Consider the following 21,361-nt stretch of genomic DNA (forward strand, 5'->3'; position numbering starts at 1 on the left):
AACATGTGCTTGGGTTTTAGGGGCAGGGGTTTTTGGCCACTTTTCAACTCCACAGATGGCCACTTTCTCCTCTCTCTTGCGCTTGTTCTTTTTTTTTAATTCTTTTTTTATTTTATTTTCTCACACCTTCTCTCGGCATTCTTTGCACTATTTCACTGCCATCACTTCATCTCCTATCAGTCCCATTTTCCCTCTCTTCGTTGTTTTTTTTGTTGTTGAAAGAAGTCATCTTACATGTGATCGGACGTTTCAGATTATTAAGATTTCCACGAAGAGGGTGAGGGTGTACGCTAAATCTAACGTTTGTCATCATGCCTGTGCAAAGCTCACACTTCCCACTAGAATGGGACTGAAGTGTTGCTTCGAGGAATGCACAGCGTAATGATGGTAAAGGGTCACCGAGTCATGGCGATTTTATCGTTCATGAGATATTCAGTAGGATTTGTGCTCTATTGCAGGCCACTCCACATCTCCCACTCCAACCCATGTAAAGATGGAGCTGGCTTTGTGTAAATAGAACAGGTCTGGGGCTCCAAGTTAAAGTATAGGATAAAATGTCATGCTACAATTGTGTACCTTCAACTTTGTGGTAAAAGTTTGGCGAACAACCACATCAAAATCAGGTATTTTCACTTGTAGATTCTTGTACAAAAAAAAAAATCATTTATTGCTGTGTGACGGATGATGTACAGTAATCTGATATCAGTGACTGGTAAAACATGATCTTTGTTAATCCTTCTAATACAATGACAGGAAAGTGAATAAAATAGGCAACCAAACTGTTACTAAATTTACATATCTCAGCTGCAAATTATTTTTTTAATGATTAGGCTAGTGATTAAAATCGATTAATAATTTGCATTAGTGACTTTAATCAATTCCTTATAACCTGATACCAACTCAGAATGAAAAGATGTTAGCTGTGTATGAAAGTGTTATTTTAATTAGAATAAATAGAAGCAGTTTTATCCTATAAACTGATTAAATATGAAAACGTGAAGTAGCAGCATTTAAAAATTACCCCAAATATATAAACACAACACATTTTTTTTTCGATTATGACAAAAACGTAGCCAGTAATCGTGCCAGTCGCTTTTTTTTAGCTATAAAATTATTAATTTTATTATATATATTTTTTTCAACCAGACATTTATGCCTAAAGTTCTGCAAAACTTTGAAATTATAACAAGTCATCACTGTATTGTTACTTTCTGGCTTGGAAAAAGCCATTAATCTAATCCAGTTACAGCAGCACCGGTACAAATGCGCTGGTGTTACAAGATTGTTACAAGATGTCAAAAATAGGCCTGTTTGAGAGACGCGTGGTAACAATACTGGTCTGTAATATTGCTATTTATTAATAAATATATATATGCTGCTGTAATTGAAACAGTTGTTACCAGAACTGAAGAGGATTGCTGCAAAAATTCAGTCGGATTTCTAGAAATTATGAAAAACTTGCAAGTAACAAAACAAATAACCTATGACAAAAATTGCTAAAGCTAATTGCTAATGAAGGTAAAAGATTAATGGCTTTTTTCAAGCCAGAAATTAACAGTACAGTGACGACTTGTTATGATGTAAAAGTTTTGCAGAACTTTTACAGAAAATTTTTTTTTCTCTTGACTACTATACATACAAATCTAGAAAGAAAAAGATGTCGTTTTTTTGTTGGACTTTCAGTAGATTTTCACTATTAGTCGTACAGACACTCGAGTTGTTCATCAGTGTGATGTAAGCTCACCCAGGAAGTTTTCATTGCTAGCACCGGTGCTCTGGTAAAGCTGCTATGTCTCATTAGTGTTAGTAACAGTTTCAGATGCTGTGCTCTCGAATCATAGTTTTTAGCAAGAGGACTCTTTCTGCAGCTTCCCTTTTGGCTTACTGAAAATGTATAGGTCAAACCTCATTCTATTTCATAACGATAGCAATATGTGTGAAATATAAAAGAGGCAAGCGTGTTCATCATACAAGAAGTGAGAATTGAGTTAACTGGATTTAATTAAAAATTTTGACATGATCCAGAATCTTTCCATTCTTTGAATCTGTGGCCGAACTTCTTGCCAAGACCACAAACGATGTTAACGATTAAGCAGTGAAAGGGCGCCCCATAAGAGTGGCTTGTACTACATTTTCCAGTAAGGCAGCTCAGCCATTGCAGCTCAGAAATTGCAGCTACATCAGGTACAGCGCTATTACCTTTTTGTATTTGGAAAGACATAATCATTAGTTACATTTTCAATATTTTGATGCGAATCTGATGACTGGAACTCTCAGACATCTCCATGTGCTAAGTTTCTGCCCAGGTGATATCTGGCAGATATTTTACTCTGGTTCTCATTACTTCCTGCTGGTTCTTGGGCAAAATTGCCTTCAGTTTTGCCTTTAGCAAGTAAAATACATTCTTAGTTCGATTGAGGTCAAGCGACTGACCTGTCCATAGCATTTACATTAGCAAAAAATACTAGACACAAAGTCCCATTGGTGGCCATACATGCCCATGTTGTTAGATGAGGTGCTAACCTTCAGATCATGAACAGCTCCTTTCCTTCTCTATACTTTCCAATTTGTTTTAATCTGGTACAAGTTGATGTTTGTCTGTTCTGTCTATAGGACAGAGCTGTACAGGATTTTTCAGATGTTTTTTTGCCAAAGTCTTCCTGTTTTTGAGATTTACCCATTGTTTACATTTTGTGGTAAACCCTTGCGATTCACTTTGCTGAAGCTTTCTTTTGATTGCTGATCTGTTTTGCTTTTGCATGTTTTTCGCATTTTGCTACACATAAAATAAAGACTCCTTACAATGACAGAGAAACAATTTACCCCTTTTGGAAGTATCCTCTTTAGTAAATCTGGCTTCTATAGGAAACGGGGGTCTTGATTACAATTTATATTGCATTTGTTTTATAAAACGTTTGTGGTGTAAACTACAGGGAAGCTTCCAACTTCATTTAAAATGCAACCGAAATTCAATTCAGTTCATTAGCATCCTTGACTGTATTACTTTCACAATACTACTAGCGTTTTATAAAGGCAAGTTGTCAGTGCTACACCCCTGCTACACGTGAAGCTCTACACAGTCTGCCTCAGTGTATTCATTCTTCCAGTTTCCACCATTAATGTTATCATGTGTAAACTGAGACCCAAAACCAGCCTGTATCACAGTATTGGTAGGAAGTCTGAAATACGAGAGATTAGTCGTCGGCTGTGCTGCGGGAGTCTGTTGGAGGGAGGCCTCCTCGCTCGTGTTTGGAGGCTGTTTCTTCTTGAATTTGTTTATCTTCAGTGAGGCGATAAGGGTTTCATGCAGAGCCGTTGGATTGACGTAGTTTCAGGATGTGGTAAGAATGCTGAATGAGCTGTTCAGTGTTTCACGAGCTGTTGTTTTTGAGGTGTGTGTATGTGTGGCTCTGTGCAACCTCTAGATCTAAGTCTGACACTTTCTAATCTCTCGGACATTAGTCTTTTTTTGTTGTATTTGTTATTTCTGTAGTACCCGATAATCACCTTTTTAACTTATTGAGTGTTTGCAACATTTTAATGCTAGCTGTGAATGTAGTATTTGTTAGACTTGCAGTTGATTTGTGTATGCAAAATTCTGCTCGCAAATTGCCTGAGAAATTTAGTGTGAAGCAAAGAAAGAAATTACTCGGACCTATAATATAAGTTTTCTATAATTCATGACACAAATGTTGATATTTCTGCTATAAATGTTCCTGACAGTCAGCTACCTTATGATGGTCATTGGGTATTATTGGGATGAGCATCTTAATCAATATGCAAATAATTATTTGAATATTCAGTTTTCCACCTACACATGCATGCATGAAATGGCATGTATGACACAAAACGTTATCCTTTTATAGGTGTGTGTGTGTGTGTGTGTGTGTGTGTGTGTTTGGCTTTGTGCTAGTTGCAGAAAAACACACAGTATACCAAGTGACAGTTTAAACTTTAGGCAACTGGCTCTCAATCACATTTTACAATTAAACGTCTACTTTTCGCACTGCCGGGCCAAATGACATCACTGATGATTTGCTTATAGCAGCATGCACTCAAGTGTTTTATTCATTTTCCTGATTGTTCATACGGTTTCTTTTAATTTTCTTGGAAAACTGCAAGAAAGTGCAAAAATTGGGTTTTTATTTCCTTTTAAGCTCCAAATGAGAAAACAAAGCAGATGGAACCAAGTGCTTATAGCAGAACTTGTTTTCCTGCATGTTCCACAACATTAAATATCTAAATTGATGAACAATATCATGTATATTTACTTACATTTGTTGGAAAATTGCTGTGGTATGAGAGAAATAACACACTTCGGGATGTGCTGTTAAAGGTAAATCATTAACTTCAGGGTGGTAACAGTAACTCTGCTTTGCAACACCACCCCATTGTTGATTTTGTTTTTTCCTACAAAAATGTCATTCCTTAGTATACACCTTACACTTAAGAGTTTATACATTTTAAAATGCTGCTTGTGTTTTTAGCAGTATTTCATGATATTCATCTTATACTCTCTTTCTGAGGTGTTACAAGCCTCGGTCTCGGGAAAGGCATCACAGATTGAGTAAAGGCACTGGGGTGTGTATGTAAATTAGATGTGGTTCTTCTCCAAATTGTTTCCACAAAGCTGGAGGCACACAATTTTTCTCTGGATGTGGTAGAATTAAATTTTCTATTCGCTTGAATTAGAAGACCCAAACCTGTTCCCCGGTGCACAAAGCCAGCTCCATGAAGATATGCTTTACATGGTTTGGAATGGAAAATCTTGAGTGACCTACTCTAGAGCTCTAAACCCTGTTGAACACCTTTGGCCCCCCCTCCAGGCCTCCTCACCTCACCTACATCAGTACCTGACTTCTCGAACACCATGAATATGGCTGAATGAAACGTACAAAATCTCCACAAACACACTCCGAAATCTAGTGGAACAATTTTTTAGAAGAGTGGAGGTTATTATAACAGCAAATGGCGACTGATTGGGATGGAATGGGATGATCAAAAAGCACATCAATCTTATGCTAATGTGTCAACAGTCTTTCTCCATGTCATGGCTTCGACATGGAGATAATATAATTAATTATAAGACAGAAAGACGGAGAAAATTAAAAGACTGTGTGTTTGTTTACAATCTACCGAACAAAGCACAGGTCAATCTCAACGTAAGTCTGGGCACGGATCAAAACCAGGATATTAGGGAAATATAGATCATAAATATTCAGTACACCAGTTAGTGAAGATTTTCCGCTTCCGTCATAATGCCATGGTGTGATGTGTATAAATAAAACCAGCCCACAATGCGAATTTAAGTGCTGAATAAAGTGAAATCACAGGATACTTTTTTTTTAAATAAAAAGGTATTTTGCTTGGGGTCAGGAAACACGTGCCAAACTCGTGACCTGCTGGTTTTTCTGACCTTTTTTCTGACGGAAATATTTTTTTTCTCCCCCACATGAAATTAGCACTTGATGAGGATAATGTAAGTTATTCATTCATGATGCTTTGGTGCGATTTGGACCCTGTGTTTGTTCGCCTGGTTGTTTATTTGCTTCTCATTGTGCTTGTTCTTCCTATAATTGTGTAATTGCTCACAGTGGATAAATGCATTGTATATGTTGGTATATTTATTTATTTTTCTGTTCGAAAGCAGACTGTACCTGAAAAACGGGATTGCTTTGCCGAAATGAAAAGAATAAATAATACACGTTAATACAAGCAAACATGTTTAAAAACATTGGTTCTATAGTTATTACATGGAACTCTCAGAAAGCATTAGGATATCTCTGTTACATTCATTTCTAAAAAATCAGCAACACCAGATTTATTTATTTAGCTGATTGTGAATTTAGCCTCTTCTCTGTTTGTATTGGCCGCCATACTTTGCGTCAATCTTTTCTGTGTAATGATTAAGGCTAGTAAAATGGCAGCAACATTATTTATTTCTAGTAGAATGTGTTATATTATTCCTATCATTTTTGAGAGACATTGGCATGTTCCTTTTGTTTTATATTTAGCAAACTAGAATTTTTTTTGATTTTATTTATTTAGAAAAAAAATATCTGTGGACAAAGGAGTGTACATGTAAGATCTTTTGGCTCTAAAAGAATAACTTGTTTAAGTTAAAGAACAGGAGAGAAGATGTTAAAGGTCTGCCTCACCCCCACAGTTACACATGGAGGTGGAAGCTTAATGGTTTGGGGTTGTTTTGGAGCAGGGAAAGTTCTGGAAAGTGAAAGGAATCCAGAACCAACATACGTCAACACCATGCAATTCCGTCTGGACTGCGGCTTATTGGAACCGACTTCTCCATACAACAAGACAAGGAGCTGAGCTGTGTTAGCGTTATTAAGAGAGAAAACAATCGTCCGGCGTGATCTCTATCATGGAGTGACCTGCTCAGTCACCGCACCTAAATCCTATTAAACTGCTCTGGGATGAACTGGAGTGCAAAAAAGAAAGTAAGTTTTAGAAGAGACATGGCAAAGTATTTCAGCTGAATGTTTGGAGAAACAGGCTGTTCTAATGCTGAGAGAGAGAAAAGCTGCTATTCACGCTGAAGGGAGGATTTTTCAAAGGAAATGGGAATGAAAGGGATTTTTCATGCAGTTTCATTACTGAGTTTGTTGCATAGAAACGAAAGGAACATGGATGTGTCTTTCAAAAACCATAAAAGACTAGGAGTTTTTAAACTATTCACAGACGTATGACCAAGCCATGTGCCATATTCAAAGACTTGAAATAATTTATTAGTGAATTTCATTGCTCATATTGTGTGTGATTACTTAATATCCATCATTTAGAAGAGAAAATCCCAGTTTCTCTAACCATTTTATAATCTGTAAAGAACTCAATAAAATGTTATTTCTATATTAAGTAGAGCTTTTTTTTCAAGGTAAGAGTTTATGATATCTGTAGCTTATTTTAAATGCAAAAAATGTCTTTTTAGAGACAAAATCTGCACCAAAAAATTCAGCAAAAAGTTTCAGGAACGTCTAAAAACTCGTATGTGCTTCATGTGGCCTTATCACAGTATGGTGCTAAACTGTATCTCATAAAAAAAATAAAAAAATAAAACGTTTCAGTTTCAGCTCCATCAGCCGTGCTGTAAAAGTCTTGTCTGGTTTATGGGTCGACTCTTACAGGAATGCACAGTGCAGCCGTGCAGAGTCTCACAGCCGCGTGCTATAACTCGTAAAGAAGCTCTGAATTTATGAACCCGAGCACTGTTCCTTTAAGTTGGGCTGATGGAACGGGAATCGTCACGGCTTCCTCTTTTTCTCCTGTACCCGCAGTTGATAGTAAGAGGAAGAATGAAGTGCTGGTAAAAATGACCGTTATTGCACGAAGGAGAAAGAAAACAGAAACGTGATCGTGTACGAGTTTTAAAGGAAGGGACATGACCTACTCGTGACCTTAGTATGACGCTACAACACTTTCTGAAGACGTGAATGTAACTTCCTGGAGACCACAGGGTGGCTTACGGAGTGAGGGGGAGAAGAAAAAAAAAGCCTGAGATCTTTAAAATAAAAACTTTGTAGAAATAAAATTTGTATTTTACCACCAGACATTTTAGTTTTTAATTCTTTTTAATTATTGGGAAATGTTTAGGAGGTTGCAATAGACGTAGCAGATGAGTCAGTTTTTCATAATAGTTTGAAAGGGGATTGGACGACATTGCAGTGACCTTCATAGATTAATTTTTTATTTTTGGTAATTTTGAAAATGTGCTTTACTTTTACAATAATTGCGCTACTTTTATTGCACTTAATAATGAATTGGTTTGAAAGGAAAACTATTTTTCACCGAGAGTAAAGAAGTACTTCTAGACTCATTTTTTACAAAATAAAAAAATTAATTTTTTAAAATATTTATGTCCGACTTAGAAATAGTATTTTATTCGCCTTTTTTTTTTAACCCAATAATAGCACTTAAAAAAGGTTTAAATGGTTGCATTGGATAAGAATTAATTAAGGAACGTCGTACATTTTTCCATTTATAGTTGAATCAATTATTGAGGAACATCCATTAAAGTTAGTTCCCGTCATCGCTTACATCATAGCAGTTACGTACTGACAGGGTGTTGCTGCAATTTCTCTTCAAAAAGGGGAAAAGGGAAACAAAACCACCTCTGACTTTTGATGAAGCAAAACTAAAAGTTACAGCTTAACCTTTTTTTAACAAAGCGCCGATACTGGAGACACCACCTATAAATACAGGTGAAATAAACATCTCCCTGCAGCAACAATGATCAACAATTATACATATTTATTAAATGAGAAATGTAAATTAGTAAAAAAAAATTTTGATATTTATTGTTTATTACCTTCGTGGTCTGTTTCGTTTGAAATCGTATCGTATTTTTTCTAATTAATTACCTCCTCATTTCCAAAGCACCAGAAGTTGATTGCTTTCCTGTAAAAGCACATTATCAAGTGTTTTATTCGTTAATTACCACCTCTACCGTGTTTAGATTGACGTTCTTCTAATTGCAGTGGGCGTGGCCAGTGACACAGCTGAAATCCGTTCTAGCGATTGACACATCAAGCAGCTCACAGATAACTTATGACCGATAAAATGCTCATAAAGAAAGTGTGTCTCCTTTGTGACTGTTGTCTTCATTTCCTGCCTGTCCCCAGACCTTAGGGAGATGGAAGGCACCCAACATCTTCACATTTTCTGTGTTTGGTTTGGGAATCAACAGTTGCATGCTTCATCTGTCGATCCTCTCGCACACCCACGTCTTCGGTAGCCCTGTGTGTGTGTGTGTGTGTGTGTGTGTGTGTGTGTGTGTGTACGCGTGTGTGTACGTTTCAGTACATGACACTATGAACGTACAGAGATGAGTTTGCAGTCAGAGTAGGAGCTCACGTGGGTGTGTGTTCAAGCTCAGGACTCGTGTGTAGAAGATTATTTCCAGACAGTAGAAGTCACAGTTAAAATCGCACCCTTTAAATAAGTCTGCATCGTGCGGAAAGTCATGTGAGAAACAGCGAGAAGTCTTGTGTGTGTCGTAGCGCCCGCGGTGCGGTGTTCAGTTCGCCTAACGTGCTGCGAGGCTATTTGTGGAAACTCTCCTCCACAGACATATGTGGTGATGTCAATGCTACGACGGGCCTAATTTGGGCTGCGGGAGAGCATTTGATTGCACACCTGTTCTCAAAACGAGGTGTTTGCAAGGCCAAGGCTGTGCCTGGGAAATGGATTCAAACATGACGCATGCCTGGTTAACAATGGACAATTTTTTGTTCTTCTTTTCAGTGAAAAATCACGGCTGTCGCGATTACATATCAAAAACCAAATCCAAAATGATTTAAAGAAAAAAAAAAAAACTCTAATGGTTGAGTCTTTGACCAAAAGTATACAGCACACAGAACATCATATTAATTTCTAGAATAAGTTCAATTTTTGCTCTTATAATGGATGCCACTCTACTGGGAAGGGTTTTTTTCTAGATTCTTTGGAGATTTGTGTTCTTGTAACCACCAGAGATCATTATAACATTAGAAGGTCTCTGGGGTGTGTTGGTGTTCCAGTTCATATTCAAGCTGTTCATTCAGGTTGAGGAGGTCAGAGGTATGATCATGTCCCTCGTGGAGCTCGCGTACAAATACGTTCTAGACAATTCTATGCTTCAGAATTTATGGTAAAGGTTTACAGAGGAAGGGTGACACGTCCTTGTGACATTTATGTGTGATCAGGTGTATGTACATACTTATTGCTACACGGTAAACATCTTAATATAGGCAAATATTTGAATTTGCCTTGTTGATGATTTTTACTCAAGAATAGATTACAGTAAATAATTACATAGTGTATTTGTTTTAGGTAGTGGATATATTTTCTTTTGTAATTATGTACATCACATGCATGTTTCATATCTTTTTATAAAACAGTAAAACATTATTTATAATGCAAAGTGTATTCCCATAAGGATAAATCTGTCTTTATCTATTAAAAACATGCGAGTCACGTAGGAGAGTCTTAACTATTTTTGTTGGCTTTCCATAACTATTAAGTGTATCTATAAATGGATAAAAAGTACATGTCCTTTAGCAAAAAAATAAAAAATTTCTCATCATTAATTTTCTTTACACACCGTTTTTTTATTTATTTATTTATTTCAATACTTATTTCACCGAAAAATATGGTGAAGCAACAAATGTCTCATCGAATCATATATAAAAAAGGTGGATATTAACACAACCATTGGAATTCTCAGATTCAAGTTTATAGAGCACCCATGTTTTACTTATCGCTAATGTTAGCTTATTTAGCTAGCAAACTAGCGTAGCAAACTGGTTCTGTGGTGAAAAGTACCACATTGTCACCCTAGAAGTATCTTATTTTATTTTTTTTAATAAACTGAACTCTTGTCTTTTTCCGGTAAGCAATATTTCAAAGGTGTGAAATTTGTTTCGTGGTTCTGAGTGGAAACAGCTTCACCATATGATAACCATGATTTCACATGTAACACAGCTGTCTTAGTGAAATATTCAAAATGATGTGGAAAAAGAGCTTGGAGAAGAAGAAGAAGCAGCAGCTAGACGTCTAGTCATGTCTACATTCCTTCTACAAAGCAACCCTTGATAAAGATTGTTCAACCTTCAACAGCTCATGAAAAAAAAACATGAACATCACTTCCTGACATTTCCTTGACCAACAAACTCCAGTCAGATGTTCCAAAATACTGATTTCAAGGAAGACATACGAAATGTTCATGGCTTTGTTGTTGAAAAGACGGTCGGCAAAGTAATGAATATTAATGGGGTGAAAGGTGTTTTTTTTTTTTTTATATATATATATATATATATATATATATATATATATATATATATATATATATATAAAATGGATGTGTGTGTGTGTGTGTGTGTGTGTGTATGTGTGCTGGGGGGGTTAAGCACTGGGTTATATAATGTACAGTATGTATCTAAACATCCTGAACTCTTTAATTTTATAGAGCCCTATCTTTTATTAGGGTGGTGGAGTTTCGGGTAGTGTTTTATTTAGTAAATGGAGTGCACAGTGTGCACTCGAGCTGTGCTGATAAGGAGACAGGAGCATGCTTGTTCCCGCCAAGTCCCTCCTGCTGCATGCGTCAATGAACCTGCTGCTCTGATTTGTTGTCGCTTGGATGCTACGTGGGAATTGGGAGTGAGTGGGATGTATTGGGGGGGCTTTTGTGTGAGGGAGGTGGGGTTTACGTGAGGCGTTCATGGACAGCTGGTTTGTGTATGTCTGTGTCTCTCTATGGCGCCTGTCCCATGATTGTGTGATCAGGTGACGGCAGCACGACTAAGACAGCTGCACTAAGCTCAGCACTCAGCAGTCAGCACACTGTCTAGGCCTTAAGCTTGGGTCTCTAACACCTCTCTCTCTCTCACACACACACACACACGTACACGTATGGCTACGTTCTGACACACTCAGTAACACACACCCACACTTGGAGACCGAGACTATGATCATCGGTGTCCTCGAGGTCCAATGGGAATAGCTTTAATGTGGTCTGTAATTGCTTTTCTCATCAGATGGATTTTCTCCAAGGTAGGTTTTGGAGTGAATTCTGGCTTTTTTGGGAAAAAAAAAAGTATATGTGTGTGTGTGTGTGTGTGTGTGTGTGTGTATATATATATATATATATATATATATATATATATATATATATATATATATATTAGAAATTATATAAACATTTAACAAATCCTTAGAGTTCGTTTAACATCTTCATGTTGAACTTTTCTACTCAGAGATTCACTCACTGCATGGCACAGCGAATGCCGACACAGGTTGTGTGTATGTTTGTGTGTGTTTGCATTCTGCTCTTCCTGGATACATCTCAGTCCCCTTGGTTGAGTGTTTTGTCCAAATTCGGCCTGAAGGGTCCGTCCCAGAGTCGTACCTGCAGACGGGGTTGGGGGGGTGCGGTGCTATATAGCCAGAGTCTGATCCCGGCTCCTCGATTACCACAAAGAAATGCGTCCTGTCCTGTCTGAAGAAAACAGCATAGAGGTCGGATAGAATCATGTTTTATTAGAATAGATTAAACGTGTATAACAGTTAGCTGGCAAACTAGGCGACAAAGAAACTAAATGCAGTTATTAGCTGTAGAACTGCTGCAAATCAGGCGTATATTAATATGTTACGGGTTCTGTGGTTTCGGCTCATTCTGGGGGACTTCATATTGGTATTTTTATAAGAAAAAAATACACGCCATTGCAGTCAGAAGAGCAGAAACTTCACTTCGTCAACAAAAGGTCGTTCCTGTATCTAGTTTTTCTCTAATGTCATACCAAAACATAATACTACTTCATAATATTGTGAATTGCTACCTTTAATTTAACCGCATATATCCACTTGGATCATAAATGTCTTGTAGGTAGATTTGATCTAAATTAGACTTTGACCAATCGGATTGCCGTATCGTGTGTATCCAGCAAATAGGCTTGTCACGATTAAACACCATTTTCATGTTGTGTTCCTTGTTATCAGTGTTTATGCATCCAAAACAACATCGTTTCTTCCCGTCCTTTTTTTTTAAAGACGGTTTATCGACCCTTGTGTGCCTACTCATCTAATTGTAACATATTAGGAGTTTAAAAAAAAAAAAGGTGTGGTAACATTTGAACTCTGCTTCATCAAACAAAGCCATCACTGATTATGATCTTGTACAAGCATGACACTGAGTGTTTTATACTTTATTTGCGGAGCGTAATGTAGCAGATGTGCGGGCTTTGCGTCTGCGCTTCATCTTTCAGCTCCGGCGCGTCCATGCAAACTCGCAAAAGCCTTTAACTTTTTTTGCAGCAGTTGGCACGCGGCTCTGCAATTCAGTGTCGCGTTAATGTGGCCAAATAGAGTCCTCGGAGCAGAGCTGAGATTCCTCATGCATGTTCTAAATCGTCCTTTTCTTTTTTGTATTATATTATAATGTACACCCCAAAGCGTCTCAGAGAAGACCAAGGTTCGTATATTTGCAATCAAAAATAGGATGTATTTTTGCCCCCCCCCAAAAAAAAAATCCCCTGAAAGTCATAGGTGTGTCCTGGCGAGTCGATTGCGAGCTGAAGCAGGTGACGTGATTCTGCTCAGCGCTGGGTTATACCAGGCCTCGGTAACACCCGTGCCATATGGGCACACTCCTCTCAGCACCCCCTGCTTGTGATTACTCACACGCCGAACGCTGCGTGATGTGTGTAAACACGGTGCTTGCGGACGGCGAAATGACTCAACAGCGAGCATCGTGCTTGTCGCTTCAAGTCTGCCCCGTCGCAGGCGTGTTGTTCGTGTCCCTGAGCAAGTCACATGCCGTTATTGCAGGGTGGCTGCTTCGAATCCTGGAGTGGACACACCTCAAACACTCATCATGGGTTTATCTTTCATAGCGGTAATTACACCAGAGATGCAGACAAACACGCTGAAATCACGCTACAAGCCTCACTCTTGATTCCTGCTTCGTTCCCTGGTACACAATGCACACGTTCTTTCCCCTCATATTGTGCTAAAATCCTCTTTGTACATACTTTCGTATAATTTTTTTTGTACGCCTTACTTGAAATAAATTTTTTAATTGCATTTGAGGAGTCTGAAAGGAAAAGCAGGACTGATAATGGCTAAAAATCAAGTATGCAAATTGGTTGTCCATTGACGTCAAACTCTGAATTGTGTGCCATCTGGGGACACTACGTCCAGCCATCTAAAAGCTGTACTGAAGAGCGTGTGTGTGTGTGTGTGTGTGTGTGAGAGTGTGTGAGTGTTAGAAGAGAAGCCAGCACAAATTCGAGCCAGGTCTTTAGCTTTTCAGCTTTGTCTCCTTCTCTCCTGTGCCATCGCGCATAAAGATTTCTGAATAGTTTGTAGTTTTTATTTTGTGTTTTTATTTATTTATTTATTTTTTTCAACAGTTCTTTTAAATGACTCTTGCATTTACACTTAGTCATTTCTGTCAGATGGTTTCAGACACAGCAAATTATGCAAAGCGTAAAAGACGAATTGCTAAAATGCTGGAGAATGTATCATTTAATGAACGTCTGCATCACTTGATAACGCTCAAATAGCAGTTTGTAACATCATCTCTACACATGCAGTTTGGGACACGAGGCAGTTCTTTTTGACTGATGCTTTATTTCAGTTCAGGGTGCCTTTTTTTTTTTTTTTTTTTTTTACTTTTTCACGTAAACATTTCTTGATTATTATTTTTTTTTATTAAATAAATGTACCTTGATTATTAGATTATTATTTGCTTGAATTTGTATGTTATATGGGTTATTTATTTATTTTTAATAAATAATTTTAACCAATAAAAATTCTGCATGCAATGTTTATTTTTTCTCAATAGAGGAAGGATGCATCGCATTTTTGTCATTATTATTATTATTATTATTACTATTATTACTGTATGATTATTATTATATAATATTACTCAATATCATAAAATATTAATCAGAAATATTAAGAAAAAATGAAATATATATATTTATTATAATGTATAATAATAATAATAATAATAATAATAATAAATATGAATGATTGTTTAAAATAATTTTTACTTTAATTTTATATTAACTTTTCTTATACTTACATGCTTAAAATTATGATTTAGTAATTAGTGTTATGTTTTAATGGATATGAATACAAGAGAATTGTTCATGGTCATTGCCATTCATCTCTCTATTATTATTATTATTATTATTATTATTATTACTATTATTACTATTATTATTATTTTGCCTGACTCAGCAGAGAAGACTTAGAGTCCAGCTGCATCCTGGAATTGTTTTTAACGTGATCTAGACACAAGTAACTTTTTCAAGGATGATCGACAGCGCGTATCGAAATGTTTTCAGTTTTTCCATTTGTTTGTTCATCAGTTCAAGAGCGAAATGTTCAAGCGAGAGATATAGATATGATCCGTTCCATAATTTATTGTTTGTCTTACAATATTTATTCTGGGTTTGACATGTCGCTGATCTTAGTATTATAAGTTTATCCCTTGGGGAACATTTAGAATGTGGAGGTTTGCGGTTCTTTTTTCACTTTGCTGCTGAATGACCAGTCTTTTTGTAACACACACACACACACACACACACACACACACACAAACACTTCACGAGACTAGGTGTGAGTTTGTGTTTGTGTGATAATCACCCAGTGGCTTAGCGTAGCACGGCAGGAAATGGACGAGAAGATTAAATAGGGGAGATGAGGCAGGCTTAATTCAGAACCTTGTGTCCTCCTGTAAAGCTGAAGTTTGTGGAGGCTGGATCAGTGTTAGTGAGATGGTCCAGTCCCTGGCTGTTAAACACCTCTCTATAGACGTACGGCTGTATTAGAAACACACACATGCTGTCACACACAAAAAAAAACCCCGGCGTCTCAGACATACTCGATGAAAACGTTTTTGTTTACATTCTGGCGTCTGGCTGAGTCGGTCACATGACTCATGACGTCTGATCACATGGCGGTCAGCATCGATCATGTACTGATTATATAGATGTTGTCGTTTCCAAATCACAGGCTTTGCTTGTGTGTGTTTTTTATTTATAGTGGTCTTTATTGATTAAATGAGCAGTCTTTTTTTTTTTTATGCAAATATTACAAAACTTTTGTCTGATAGTGTCTTTTGCATTAAGGAAAGAAAGAAAAATACTTGATAAGGACCACCAACATCAAACCAATTAGGACAAGTCTTTATTTACTTGTTTACTAGTTTGGAGGCGTGGCTTTCCAATGGGAGGGGCTTTATTTGTTTAACCTTTGAGCTGTAAAACCGCAAACTACATCCAAACACTTAATGTTTGAACGTTAACTTGCCCTGGCTGTTCATATAATACAACGTAAAAATTAGATTTTTCTATGGATTAAAGTGTATTTTTATTTCAATTTTTTTTCATTATTCAATTACATTTTTTATTGTAATTTTTATTTTATTATCGCAGCCATATTTTTTTTATTATATTGTGAATTCTATTTCCCCCAGTCGTAAAAATCTGTATCACTGCATGTCGCACTACGTATGGTTATGCATGTCGCAAATAACATTTGAATTTATAAGGGCAAAATTTTTACATAATAGCAGCGAATTTTATATGAAAATGTTGGGTGACAGATTCTACATGCTAAGCTAGCTACACCATATCATCTGAGCATAAGATTGATATATACAATGTTACACATTTAGTCCCCATTTGCTGTTATAATAAGCACCACTCTGCTGGGAAGATGCTCCACTAGATTTTGGAGTGTGCTTATGGACATTAGTGCGAGATTCATTCAACCACAATGGGGGTAGTAGGTCAGGTACTCAAGAAGGTAAGGTAGAAGAGGCCTGGGGTGCAGTCAGCATGAAGAGTTCATTCCAAAAATGTTCAATACCCATATAAAGCATTTTTTTCATGGAGCTGGAACAGGTTTGGGTCTCCTAGTTCAAGTGAAGGGACAATTTCATTCTACAGCATCCAGAGACGTCATATACGTTTGTGCACCTCCAATTTTCTTCTTGAAGTCTTTGGAAGAGCCACATATAGCTGGAAAAGTCAGGTGTCCCAATACTTTTGTTTTTATCGCATATGTTATTGATCATCACTCAGAATTAACCATGCAATTCTTTTTTTTAGGAACAGTAAAAAGACATTGTTTTGTTGTTGTTTTTTTTATTTTATTTGAGAAGAGCTCCAGCTATATTTATGAAATTCTGACTCTGATTTATTTTTTCTTCCCACAGAGACGCGGCGCAATCTCTTACGACAGTTCTGATCAAACTGCTCTGTATATTCGTATGCTAGGTAAGCAGCATTTGTACCAACACACGCACACGCAAACGTGAACACAAAATCAAACCAGCAGACCCTGTAGCTCCACCCATTGATCAGACTAATGGGCGTGCCCTGTCAATCACACAGATAACCTCATTAGGAGAAGGGTTTCAAGGACCTCAAGATCTAGCGTTTGAAATTTGATGTGATTTTGATTACAGTAAAGTTTCTTTTCGGCTTCTCCCGTTAGGGGTCGCCACAGCGGATCCTCCGCACGTTTGATTTGGCACATGTTTTACAGTAAATCTGATAAATGTAGATACTCCCCTGATTTCCAGCGACCTTTTGACCTCTAAGAACGGTTTCACTGTGATAAATCCATGACTTGTTTTTGGTGATGCAACACAACACTGACGTTAAAGGGACATTTCTGCAGGTCCACAGGCGGGGGGGGGGTCTAGAAAATTTGACTATACGTGTGTTAGCATGCGTTTTACTAATAAGAAAATGTTCCCTGCATTTTTTTGACCAGTCCCAGAAAATAGGAAATAAATCAATGGAGTGGGTGTGGCCTAAATTATATAGGGTTTGAATAAAAATGAGTATTTCTCAATGATTGATTCATAATTCATCTGAGCTACAGTCATGTAGAGATTAAAAAAAAATAAAAAAATTTTTATCATTACAATATTGTTATTTTATACCAGAATTTTCTACTGAATTATCCAGATTTATTTTCCAAAACATTAAGAAACTAGTAGCCGAATCAAAACTAAGCATGAATAAAATGCTGCATGCTCACTTAATTTTCTTTTTCTTTTTTTTGGCTCATGAGCTTCGTATCTGATCGCTCGCTTACTTCAGCGTAAGCTTTAAAAACGCTCATATGACATTTACGTAGTTTCCTACAGCATCCGGGTCCCGATGCACATCACACACACACACACACACACACACACACACACACACACACACACACACTCTTCATTTATATTTATATATTTATTTATATATAAATATATATATATATAGTTACGCTGTATGGACAAAAGTTTGTGGACATGCAACCATTAGATCGGTATGTGCATTTTAAACATCCCATTTTACATTTAGTCCCCGTTTGCTGTGTTATAACCTCCACTATTTTAAGAAATTCTTCTAGATTTTCTAGCGATACATTTAGACATGAGCATGTTAGTAAAGTCAGGTACTAGTGTAGGTGAGGTGAGGAGGCCTGGGGTGCAGTCATTGTGAAACATTCATCCCAAAGGTGTTGAATAGGGTTGGAGCTCAATAGCAGGGGATCTTCCACTTCAACCCATGGAAAGCAGATCTTCATGGAGCTGGCTTTGTGCACAGCAGCATCGTCATTCTGGAACAGGTTTAGCTCACCTAGTTCAAGTGAAGGAAAAATTTCCACAACACATCTAACAACGTCCTAAACAAATTGTGTGCCTCTTAACAGTTTTGGGGAACAACCAAATATGGCTGGAAAAGTCAGGTGTCCCAATACTTTTGTCCATATAGTGTATATTTTTCTAGATTTGAGATGCAGTTTTTTTCCTCTTCTTTCCTGTTTTCTGAATGTATTTAAATCGAGCACACGCAGTTTTTGTTTTTGTCCTGCCGTTTAATTTACGAGCAGTAATTCTCAGAAGGTTGTGTAAATGTGCAGTGAAATTTTTAAAAGCTTTGATAAATGGTACTTTCCAAAGTCCCGAGCCAAAAAAAACAACAGCCTCACCCCGACCTGCTACTTTTATTTCGAGCCGTGACCGATAAAACAGTCCAAACAGTCTTGCCCTGAGAGTAAACAAGAGCGTCCACCATTTTTCGTTTTTTTTTCTTTTTTTTCGCCCTTCCCCAATCTGAAGATCCGACTCTCCTGTACAGCTGAAGCATGCGGCGGGTGTCGACGCTCGAGAAGCAGCCGGTGACATTCTCACATAACGCTGCTAATAATCAGCGATGCGCGTAAAGGCTTACAGAGCTGAGCCGCAGAGGTCAAAGGTCATGCTGCTAACAAAACCGGGGAGTTTTGATGGGGAGATAAAGCTACTGTGGTTGTGTAAAGGGGGATGCACGTCAGTTTCCCTTACTCACCTTCCTTCCCACCCCCCTTTGCTTCACCTCCTTTAGCGGCTTCCCCCTGTCCTCCTGCATGCTCGAGGAGTCTTCAGTCTGTTTTTTTTTTCTCATGCGTGGTACTTCCCATTTGTTTGCATGTGTGACGTGTGGCACTACATTTAATTTATACATTGATTTTTTTTCTGCCAGATCTTTTAAATATTTATTTATTTATTTTTTTTTTTTTTAAATGTCTGCCTATTATTTATTTGATTGATGATTTCAGTTCTTTGACTTTTTTTTTCCTTTTTCTTCTTAATTTTATTTATTTATTTATTTATTTATTTATTTATTTATTTATTTATTTATTTATTTATTTTTAAAACATGCTGTTTTGTATCTAATTGTAATTCACAGTTTTGGTATTTTGCTAGGGGCTTGTGTAATATTCAAACAGCTGTTTTCAAGTAAGTAAATGTACTGCTGGGAGGCTGTCCTGTTTATTTTACTTGTTTACTTTATTGAATTATTGATATATATTCACTTATTTAATGCACATGTACACCAATCACTAGTGACTTGACCTGTCAAAGGCTGCATTACTCTGTAGAAGTCTATGCAAGCTTTTTATTTATTTATTTATTTATATTTATTTATTATAATTACATTTTCTTTTTGTTTTCCCCCTTCCTCTTGTCTCATGAAAAGCCCTATTAAATAAGAATTTAACAGATGTAACTTGAGAGCTTGGGCCAACCTCATTTGAGTCCCTCTGACACCCACCCACCCCCCACCCCTTCATTCTGACTTGGGCTGAGGCACAGACTTGCCTTTCTTTCCTGGCGTTTACTTTGCTTGTGCCAGTCTGAATACTAATGCCTCTCTCCTCCCAGCATGGAGCTGCATGCTCTCGTCTTCTTCTTCTTCTCTTTCTCTCTCTCTCTTCCTCTCTTCTCTCTCTCACACTCACTTTCTTTCTGTCCTCACTATCCTTCCCACGTTTTGGCTACGCGAGCGTGCGTGCACGTGTGTGTGCATGTGTTTTGTGTGTGTGTGTGTGTTCAGCACCGGGCTAGGCCTTGCTCTGTGCGTTAACAAACCTCTTGAGGGAGTTTCTGTTGATGCCTTCTAGGAGATGTGAGAGTGAGGAGCCAGGTAGGATTTGAACCCGAACGGAGAGGCTCACACCCGTACCTGGGTGTCGATTTCCGCACCTTGCACTGTAAGTACCAGAAGGAGAAGTGGCATTTTATATCATGCTGCATGAATACATATACACTCGCAAATATTCCACAAATGAGTGAACATCGTGTCTACGGGTTGCAGTTTTTATATATTCTGTATTTATATATATTTCATGCATTTCATTTCAACATTTCATTGATAATAGACTGCGAATTTCTAAGCAAATTATACACATTAATTCCCAAGCAACCTGCTTCAATCATGTGGTTCAATCCAGCGTTTCTTCAGTTTTTTCACTATTTGACTTGCAAAAACGGGGGAAAAAAATCCCTTTCCAGTTTACACTGTCATATAGGACCTCTCATTAAACGTGCATAGAGACAGTTACAGAGAAAAATAAAGCTTGGAAGGAGCAGATGGTTGTTGCTTCTGGCAAATGTGCTGACGTAGTTTGTGGGTAATCAATTAGCTTGAGAAATCTTCCGATTTTTCCGGAAGGTGCACGCTGCTGGACAAAAACATTTTCAAGAATGAAACTTGCATTTAGGGGAAAATCAGAGGAAAACACTAGTTCCTGCTCCAGAGGCTGAATTATTATTATTATTTTTTTTGGACACAACTGATTTGGTCAAACAACGTGATTAGCAACTTTATATTGGAGAAGAAACACATACTTAAAGCACTAATAACAGAATAGATATAATAACTTTAATTAGAGGCATTTGGTGTCCACATATACATTGATGCACAGTGGAATTCTTACTTTGCATAACTCAGCTTGTTAGGAAGCTGGGGTCAGAGCTCAGGGTCAGCTATGTTACAGCACCCCTGGAGCAGAGAAGACTCGTCAGTGCTGGGGCTTAAAACTCTAAACTTCTGATCAGTAATCCAGAGTCTTAGCACAGGGCCACACAATGGCCACATAATGCTTACAGGTGATGGGAAATTCTGTTATTTTCCCTGATGGTTTTAGTGTGGTCAAAATGCAAATCTCTATGGGAGGTTATAAAATGTTTCTGTGGGAGGTTATAAGAGGTATCTGTAGGAGGGCATAGGCGGTTTCTATGTGAGGTTATAAGAGGTATCTATGGTAGGTTATAAGAGGTATCTATAGGAGGTTATAGGCGGTTTCTATGTGAGGTTATAAGAGGTATCTATTGTGGGTTATAAGAGGTATCTATGAGAGGTTATAAGAGGTATCTATGGGAGGTTATAAGAGGTATTTATAGGAGGTTATAGGCGGTTTCTATGGGAGGTTATAGGCGGTTTCTATGGGAGGTTATAGGCGGTTTCTATGGGAAGTTATGAGAGGTTTCTATGGGAGGTTATGAGAGGTTTCTATGCTTTCAACAGGT

General features: G+C 37.5%; 1 protein-coding gene across 7 annotated transcripts in view; it reads left to right on the top strand.

Moving 5' to 3' along the window:
* pde7a (phosphodiesterase 7A) overlaps nt 1-21,361 on the top strand; it is a 36,381-nt gene that overhangs the window by 4,442 nt on the left and 10,578 nt on the right. Inside the window, exons 1-4 of one of the 7 annotated variants that reach the window (XM_083529403.1) lie at nt 11,291-11,547; nt 16,724-16,784; nt 19,256-19,288; nt 19,954-20,043. In XM_083529403.1, coding sequence (XP_083385529.1) covers nt 11,488-11,547; nt 16,724-16,784; nt 19,256-19,288; nt 19,954-20,043 — 244 coding nt within the window. In that variant the 5' untranslated portion in view covers nt 11,291-11,487. Of the gene's footprint in view, nt 1-11,290; nt 11,548-16,723; nt 16,785-19,255; nt 19,289-19,953; nt 20,044-21,361 lie in introns of those variants that run through there. The other 6 variants (XM_083529399.1, XM_083529400.1, XM_083529404.1 and 3 more) reach the window with 6 other exon arrangements.

Source organism: Silurus aristotelis (assembly GCF_946808225.1).
Source record: "Silurus aristotelis genome assembly, chromosome: 25".
NCBI lineage: Eukaryota > Metazoa > Chordata > Actinopteri > Siluriformes > Siluridae > Silurus > Silurus aristotelis.